The following is a 9,202-nucleotide window of genomic DNA, read 5'->3' as shown; positions in this document are numbered from 1 at the left end:
CACTGACACCCCAAGTACGCCCTGGGACCCAGTCTTTGCCCCTCCCCCCCAAAACAAGACAACGGTACCTCTAGGCTCTGTCACTCCACTTTGGGCACCTGGGTACATAAATGTCACTTCAAACTAGAGACCTGACCCCACAGCCTGTGTAGCCTTCACCTTGTCAATCAAACTCCGGTCTGTCATCCTAAACTGGACCACGAGACCCCTGGTCCCGCTCATGCCACACTAGACGAGCAAACTCCCATTCTACGTCACCCTAAATGAGACCCCAGAGCTCTAGTCGTTTCATCCCAAACTGGACAACCGATCGCTAATCTCTGTCAGCACAAACTGGACACCTAACCTCCCAGTCTCTGTCACCCCAAGCCGGGTCCTGAATCCCAGAACCTCTGGTCTCTGCCACTTCAATCTAGACACATGAACCCTCACTTCTGATGTCCCAGACTAGACACCTGGACCCCCAGGCTCTGGCCCTGCACACTGAACAAAGACACCCCACGGTCCTCTGAAATCTCATGACGGCGGCATCCCTGGTCTCTGCTTCCCAGGCCAAACAGGAGCCCAGTCAGTCTGTCACCCGAACTAGGCAACCAGACCTGTACCGTCTGCTTCTTCAAACTCGCCAAATGGTCACCCCAATGTCTTTCAGCCCAGACCAGCACCCCAACCCCAGTGTCATCACCCTAAACTAGATAACCAGTCCCTTGGTCTCTATAACCCCAAGCTAGACAGTCGGCCTTGTGTTCCTGGCACCCCAAAGGGAATAACCAGACCACAGGTCTCAGACACCCCAGTGGAGTTCACCAGACCCCCGATTTCTGTTGCTCCAAACTAGAAACTGAAACTTCAATCTGATATCCCAAACCTCAGGATTTTGATATCTCAACCTAACAACTAGACTATCATTCTGTCACCCCCAAAAGGATTAGACGCCAAATCTGATACCCCTAAGGAAACTCCAGGGCCCAGTCTTGGTCACTGAAAACTAGACAATAAGACCCCCGGTCTGTCACCCCAGACTAGACTAGTCACCATCACCCCAACCTTGACAAGAACCCCAGTATCTGACAACTCCAACTCCGGCCTCTGTCACTCCCAACCAGACAAAAGAGTCCTAAATCTGTCACTTAAAATTTGAGAACTAGACCCAGTGTTTTCAGCCTCAAACAGGACAAGCAGACATTCTCCAAACTAAAAAAAAATGATCTCCTAGGGAGTTCCCTGGCGGTCTGGCGGTTAGGATTTGGTGCTCTCACTGCCTTGGCCCAGGGGTTCAATCCCTGGCTGGGGAACTGAGATCCCACAAGCCACGTGGCACAGCCAAAAAAGAAAAGCAAATGTTGTCCAAAAAAAAAAAATCTCCTAGTTGCTGTCACTTCACACTGGGCAGAGAACCCCCCAGTCTCTGGTGTCCCAAATTACACAACAGGGTGCCCAGGCTCTGTCACCACCAACCAGACAGTGTTGCCTGTCTCTGCCACCTCAAGAAACAATCAGACCCCGATCAGGTTGCTTCCAGCCCAGGGGACACCCTACCTTGTCGTCCCAAACTAGGGCCCTGGACTCCCAGTGTCCTCAGGAATCCCAGTCTGTCACCCCAAGCTAGATAAATGACCTCAAAGTTGATAAAAGATCCCCAATTTCCATTACCCCAAACCAGAGACTGGACTCCAAGCTGTCACCCCAAACAAGACAATCAGATGGCCAGTCTGACACCCCAAATGAGGTGCAGGCACTCCCTGACTCTGTCACTCTACACTGGACAAGTAGATCCCTTGTCCCTGTCACCCCAAACCTGGGCCCACGGGCTCTTTAATCATGAAGTTGACAACCAGAGCCCCAATCTGTCACTCCAACCAGCTAACTGGACCCCCAGCCTCTATCACCAAAATAGACAACCAGACTTTTGGTCCCCTGATGAGACACCAAGCCCCCAGTTTCTCTTTCCCAAAACCAAAACTCTCCACCCCAAGGTCATTCAGGAAGGGATCGAGGGGGAAGTGCCCCCCCCCGTTCTGCCCACCCCCATGGAAGCTTCTGGTCTCAACATCAGTTAGGGACCTGGAGTTAGTCACCTCCAGATTAGGCCTCTGGCCTGAGTCTCAGCCTCCCACCACCAACCCCCAGACCCAGGCTGCTGACCCCTTGCCCCAGGGATCTCAGTCCCAGGTCCTTGGGCCCCCGGCCTCTGTCACCTCCAAACAAGTCAGCCTGACTACTTTGACTCCAGGCCCTGCAGTGGAAACTGGACGGAGTGACCACCCACCCCGAAGGGCAGTTTCCCCTGGGAATACTGGCAGCTGGATTAACAAACTAAATGCCCTCTGCCACCCCCAAGTTGGGATTGGGACCCTGGCCTCTGAGTAGACTCTCCTCCTCAGGCACCCCAGGTGTCCTCGGCCAGGACAAGTCCATCCCTGGCTCCCTCCCTGGAGAAGGTCTGGAGGAAGCCCTTTTCTGCCCTCTGGTGGCAGCCACTGGAAGTGCGCCCCTGGTGACTGGGAACAGAGTGGTCCCAGACACCCAAGTCCCCTAATGTTCCCATTTTGCCAGAAGTGCGGGGGTCACCCTTGCCTGCTCTCTCCCACTCATCTCTGACACAGGTCAGTCGCCAAGCGCCCACCCTCATCTTCCTGAATCTGCCTTCCCGTCCTTTCCGTTCCACGTCCCTGCCTCATCTTCCCCAACCTGGCTGGTCTCACTCCTTCCAGCCCATCCCCCACACGACACCGAACGGATTTTCTTTTTCTTCTTCTTCTTTTTTTTTTAGCCCGTGCTGCACGGTTTGCAGGATCTTAGTTCCCCCATGAGGGATTGAACCTGTGCCTCCTGCCGTGGAAGTGTGGAGTCCCAACCACTGGACCGCCAGGGAAGTCCCTCAGAGAGATACTTCCAACGTTCACACCTGACCCTGTCCCTCCCCTGCTCAAAAGCCAGCCTTCCACAGTTCCACATTACCTTAAGCTAAAACCCAAAGCCCTCCCGTGGCTTGCAGGTCCTGCCTCATCTGGTCTTCGACATCCTCCCCACCGTCATCTCCTATGTTACTCCCTTCACCCTAGCCACAGTGTTGCCTTGTCACTGGGCAGGTCCTACCTCAGGGCCTTTGCACTTGCAGTTCCCTCTGGCTGTAATACTCTTCCCCCAGACCTCTGAGGGGCAATCTCCTGCTCATTGCTCGGCAAGGCCCTGCCCCTCCACTCTAAGCGAGTCCCTCCTTCCCCAGCTACCCTCCAGCCTCACCTGTTTCATTGGCTTTGCTGAGAGCTTCCTGCTGGTTGTTGCTTGGCTCATGAATGTGGGCCTACGTCTGTTTGTGGCACTGCTGGTTCCCCAGCATCTAAGCCAGTGTGTCCAGTAGAAACAGGATATGAGCTACAGATGTAATGTTGTATTTTCTTTCTTTTTTTTTTTCTGGCCGTGCCGCGCGGCATGCGGGATCTTAGTTCCCTGACCAGGGATCAAACCTGTGGCCCCTGCCGTGGAAGCGCAGAGTCCTAACCACTGGACTGCCAGGGAAGTCCCCTGTGTTTTCTACCGAATTACATTTTAAAAAGTAAAAGAAAAAGGTGAACATAATAATTTACCCTGGCGTATCCAACAGATTATCCTTCCAACACATAACCAATATACACAATTATTAACGAGATATTTTACACCCTTTTCCTACTAAGTCTTTGAAATCTGGTGGGTATCTTACCCTCACAGCACATCTTAATCTGGACCAGCCATGTTTCAAGTACTCAGTAGCGACATGTGGCTGGTGGCCACCGTATGTGACAGGATTCCAGAACAATGTTGAGCACTCAGCGGGCCCCCGATAAACACTTGCTGAATGAACGATAAACCGGTGAGTTTTGGTGATGGAGACATGAAGTTGGGGAGGCCAGGGGAAGGCACTGCCAGGCCTGGGCACTGGCTGTACCTCTGCTTAGGCCACTCGGCCCACAGCTCTTCCTGTGGCTGGCTCCGCCTCCCTCAGAGCTCACTGAAATGCCACCTCCTTGGAGAGCGCTCCCAGACCAGCCCCATCTGAAGTAGCTTTTCAGACCCTATCTGTCACCTCACTTTGCTGTCACACCTGCCAAGTGCTTTCCCTACCACGTGCATTTCTCTTTTGTCAGCGGTCCCACACAGCAGCCTTCACGTTACAATGAAAAGCAAATTGTGTCACTCTCACCTCACTCAGGAAAACCAAAGCCCCGCCCCCCATCCCCCCCCATCTGCTCCAGCCATACCGGCCTCCTCGCTGTTCCTCAAACCTCCGGGCACAGCGCTGTCTCTGGGCCTTTGCACCTGCTGCTTCCTCTGTCCAGAACATTCTTCCTCCAAAAGATCTGCGGCGGCTCCCTCACTCAATTTAAGTCTTCATTCAACGTCATCTCAGGGAGGTCTTCTTTAAACTATAACTCATCTCCAGAACTTTCTCTGTGAGGAAGAGTTAACAGAGTAGGCCCAAGACTGCTGTCCTTAGAGAGACCTGCTTGCGTAGTGGCCCTTGGCTGGTATCTGGGAACCTGGGTTTCAGCACGGTTCTCACCACTCCCTGAAAGAGTGGCTCTCGTGTCTAAACTGTCTGTGCAAACGATGTTGTTTATTCTGAACAACTGCTTTCCTTCTGGGTACTAAGTCTCTCATGAGCTTCCCCAAAGACAACATTTCACTGCTGGGGGTATTACACTCAATCCAGGTGACTCCACTGGGAGAGGACTCTGGGCGGCTTGTGCCTGGTTTCCTCTGGATTTCGCCCCATGTGCCTTTTTCCTTTGCTGATTTTGCTTCATAGTCTTTCATGATAATAAATCACATCTGGGGACTTCCCTGGTGGTGCAGTGGTTAAGAATCTGTCTGCCAATGCAGGGGACAGGGGTTCGATCCCTGGTCCGAGAAGATCCCACATGCTACAGAGCAACTAAGCCCGTGCGCCACAACTACTGAGCCCGCGTGCCACAGCTACTGAAGCCCACGTGCCTAGAGCCCGTGCTCCACAACAAGAGAAGCCACCACAATGAGAAGCCCATGCACCGCAACGAAGAGTAGCCCCCGCTCGCCACAACTAGAGAAAGCCCGCGCGCAGCAACGAAGACTCAACGTGGCCAAAAATAAATAAATTAAAAATAAAATAAAATAAAGCCCCAGTAAGTGGCAATTCATTAGCTTAAAAAAAAAAATCACATCTGTGAGTACAACTTAGATACTGAGTCCTGAGTCCTCCTAGCAAATCACTGGATATGGGGGTCGTCTCGGGGGCCCCTGCATACTCTTCTCCTCCTTAGAACTTGACATCACTGGCCGTCCTATCATATCTGTTATCCATCTTGTTTATTGTCCACCACCCTCCTCCCATCATGCCCATGGCCCACTCGCTCCCCACCTTCTTGGCCTCTGCAGGATCCCAGCATCACCCAGCACAGACCCCCAGAAGACCCTGGGAGAATATTAGCTGAACAACTGTTAACAGTTTTATTTCCAAAGTTGGAGTCCCTCCCCGGGCTTGTAATGGGAGGGGGGCCTTTGGCCAGACCTGCAGAGCCGAGCAGGACGGGGGTGAACGGGGACAGGGCAGCTGGCCCGGGAGGCTGGCAGGTCCTTGAAGCCGCCTCACACAGGTTCCATCTGCAGCTCCACACCGTCCACGGCCTCCACCTGATGGAAGGCGGCGTGGGAGCCGATGACCACGAGGGTGGCTCCTGCAGGAAGACGGGCAGTTCAGGGCCTGGCTGCCTCACCTGGCCCCCACGGCCCACAGCGCCACCCAGACCCTGTACTCACCCAGGACCCAGAAGACGGCGGAGCCTGCGCCAGCCAGCCAGAAGAAGGGAAAGGAGACAGTCCCAGCCAGAGCATACTGATGGGCTGGGCTCACCTCTCGGCCTGGGGGCAGACGGCATTGGGGCAGCTGTTCTGATACTCGTGCCCTCTCCCAGAGTAACCCCTTATACCCCCCCCCCCCCCCCCCCCACCAATCTGGTGTCACAAGACACCAGATTGTCCGGGAGCCTCAGGATCTAAACTCCTAGTGCCAAGGCCCTCCGAGTCCACGGGCCCCACCCATGTCTCCAATGTCCCCACCCACTGTCCGTGGGAATACAAGGGGCCTTCCTCAGCCCCCTCGCCACCCTCCAACCCCACTCCTACTAGGAAGCTCCCAGCCTCCCTTTCCCGAGACTACAGCTCTCCTGCTCCAACCTGCACTCCCGTAGACCTAGAGTCTCCAACTGGTGGCCCAAGGGCCAAGTCTGACCCGTGGATGTATTTTTTTTTTTTTTTTTTTGTGGTACGCGGGCCTCTCACTGTTGTGGCCTCTCCCGTTGCAGAGCACAGGCTCCGGACGCACAGGCTCAGCGGCCATGGCTCACGGGCCCAGCCGCTCCGCGGCATGTGGGATCTTCCCGGACCGGGGCACGAACCCGTGTCCCCTGCGTCGGCAGGCGGACTCTCAACCTCTGCGCCACCAGGGAAGCCCCAGCCATGGATGTATCTTTTGAGTCTGCATATTATTCCACAAGAATTTGATTTGATTTGTGGCTGACCGAGAAACTGGATGATTTTTCTTTCTTTTGTTTTTTTTTGTGGGGGGCCGTGTTGTGTGGCATGCGGGATCTTAGTTCCCTGACGAGGGATGGAACCTGGGCCCCCTGCATTGGAAGCTTGGAGTCTTAACTACTGGACCGCCAGGGAAGTCCCTGGATGATTTCACAGAACAATACAGTCAGTCCTCTGTATCCTCGGATGGAAACCCGTGGATCATTGTTCTTCGTCATTTTTTACAAGGGATGGCAGCAGTGGCTGAAGCCACGTCATGTCTATGCCCCAGGCGCTCCCTCCATGCTCTGGGCTTGCCCGACATGCCCCTCCACCCAGCCCACCTTTGTCATGTACAAAACTGGCAGGCTTCTGAAGGATTCTGTCTTAGCTCTACCTGTTTGTCTGATCCCAATTCCCCCTTATACCCCCTCCAAACCTTGAGCTTCCCCTACTTGGGAACTCAGGCCCCTCTTTCTTCTCAGTGGTGCTTGGTGCCAGTCTGGGACCACATGAGCCACAGGCCTCAGCTTCCCTCTCTGAGAAGTCCCAAGATTTTTCCACTTCCACCCCAGGAAGCAGGAAAGGGGAGCCCAGCTCTAGGCCAGTGTAAGGTCGCCACCTGGTGTCCAATGTGGGTACCTGCAGCTGATGCCTTTGGCAGGAGGTAAGGGAGGAGGGAGAGGAAAGGAGGAGGTTTAAGGGACAGGAGCAGGTGGAGGTGGGTTCTGGGATATCTTCTGGGCTTGGGGAATAGCAACTTGGGGGGCTGAGAGTGGGTGGAAGCATCCGGTGTGTCTGAGACTTTAAGGGATTGAGTTTGGGGGATCTAGTGTAGATCTACGCTTGGGCAGACTTGGGTTCACAAGGACTTAGGTTTGGAGTCAAAGGCTTGCATTCCAAGAGACCAGGATTTGAGGAGGGCAGGGGATTTCTCACCCATCAGCACAAACTTGGACTGCAACGTGCGCAGATAGAGGATGTAACAGGCGCCAAAGAAGACAGCCAGAGCCACCAGCAGCATGGGGGATGTCGCCCTGGAAGAGGGCAGGGAGGCATGCGTCAGGCAGCTGGGACTGGGCCCGACACGGAGGCCCTGACCTTCTACACTGGCGGATGACAGGCTACGTCCTTGGGGCCGGGGAAGTCTAGGTCACATTTGGTCACACTGAATCCTGGCCAGGCTCATGCGGGAGTAGGGACCTGGCCCTTCGGTCAAAAGGTCCGGCAGAACTACCCCATGGGGACGGGGCCTGGTCAGTGAGAGGAGGGGCCGAATGCTGAGGGCGGGGCCGGCCAGTGCGGGCCGGGCAGCATGGTGGGCGCGGGGCTGGGCCGGAGAGGCACTCACACACAGTACAGGATGAGGCCCAGGAACACGAACACATAGTTGCTCTGGTAGTACTCCACGTTGCGTACGAGGCGCTGGCACAGCTCGCCCACGTTGCGGGGCCGCGAGAAGCGCCGCTGGTCCACGAAGGAGCCCCAGGGCCGGATGGTAGCACGGCGCCGCTCCAGCCACTCACGGCCCGCGCCGGACGGAATCAGTTTCGGCAGCAGGGTCCTGGTGGGTGCGGGGCCAGGTCAGCGATAGACCGGGATGGAACCCGGACCCTCGAGCAAGAAGAGGACCGAGGGGGGCCGGACTCCGCGGTTCTGGGGAAGATATGGTCACAGACTCCTGGATCCCCGGGGAGAAAGGGGCTGAGGACCCAGACTCCAGAGTCCTCAAAGAGGACACCAGGGGCCCAGACTCATGTGTCTGGAGGCCGGGATTCCTAGGACCCCAGGGAGGAAGGGGCGGGGGACCAGGACTCCCGGGTCTCGGTCAGGGGGGTTAGATCCAGCTTGCTCACGTGGCGCTCAGCCCTTCCACCTCGGCATCCTTCTGCTGGTCCTTCTCGGCCGCCATGTCTGTGCTATGAGGGAAAGAACCGCTATAACGAACCCAGGGCCCTGCACACTCCGCGGGACCCGCCCGAGCCTGGCCTCACCCAGCGGAGCGGGAGCGGACGTGGCGCCGGTCTCGGGGCGGTAGTTTTGCCGCCGAGCATTGTGGGAGTTGTAGTCCCGATGATGTCGGAGAGAGTGGGCGCCATGATGGTGGTATGGCTCGCGAAACACCTTGGGAGATGTAGTCGCGTAAAGTGACGCCTCTGGGCATTGTGGGAGTTGTAGTTTCAGAAGCAGGACGCGTGGAGTCGGAAAAGGTGGGTCGTCAGGAGTCAGGGCGGTATGCGAGCTCTAAAGTCAGAAGCCGGAGCTCTAAAGGCAGAAAACGTTGTGTACTCCCCCGTGCAGGGTACGATGGAGGCCGTGTAGAGCTGTCATTCTGACTCTAGAAGGTATAAAAGAAAACACTTGCTAAAACACGCAGATGTTCTGACTCAGCAGATCTAGGGTGAGACCATTCATTTGCATTTCTAACAAGTTTCTAGGTGATGTTGATGCTTCTGGTCCATGGCCCACATTTTGAATAGCGAGACTGTAGAGAATTTGTGGGAATCTATTTCTTCCTTCTTCAAGAGGCTAGTGATGGGGCCATGGTTGCTGGAGGGGGGTGCATCTAAGGTAGGGGGCAAAGCTCCCCCCACAACCCTTGGGCTCCCAAGGATGAATGGGTTAGGGTTAGGGACCTAGGGATGCCCCTGCTTTGGATAGGACGGAGGGAAGT

At 55.5% G+C, this 9,202-nt stretch overlaps 1 protein-coding gene across 1 annotated transcript; it reads right to left on the bottom strand.

Annotated features, from left to right (window-relative positions):
• Positions 1 to 5,442: 5,442 nt before the first annotated feature.
• Positions 5,443 to 8,543, bottom strand: RABAC1 (Rab acceptor 1). Its single transcript, XM_033844749.2, has 5 exons — positions 8,385 to 8,543; positions 7,880 to 8,092; positions 7,468 to 7,565; positions 5,776 to 5,877; positions 5,443 to 5,693 (listed from the first exon to the last, which is right to left on the bottom strand). Exons 1-5 carry the CDS (start codon positions 8,438 to 8,440, stop codon positions 5,605 to 5,607), a joined length of 558 nt encoding a protein of 185 aa, XP_033700640.1. The 5' UTR covers positions 8,441 to 8,543; the 3' UTR covers positions 5,443 to 5,604.
• Positions 8,544 to 9,202: the final 659 nt, after the last annotated feature.

The sequence above is a fragment of the Tursiops truncatus genome, chromosome 19 (assembly GCF_011762595.2).
Source record: "Tursiops truncatus isolate mTurTru1 chromosome 19, mTurTru1.mat.Y, whole genome shotgun sequence".
Lineage (NCBI taxonomy): Eukaryota > Metazoa > Chordata > Mammalia > Artiodactyla > Delphinidae > Tursiops > Tursiops truncatus.
The sequence above is the reverse complement of the archived record's forward strand: the minus strand, read 5'-3'. Positions and strand labels throughout refer to the sequence as shown.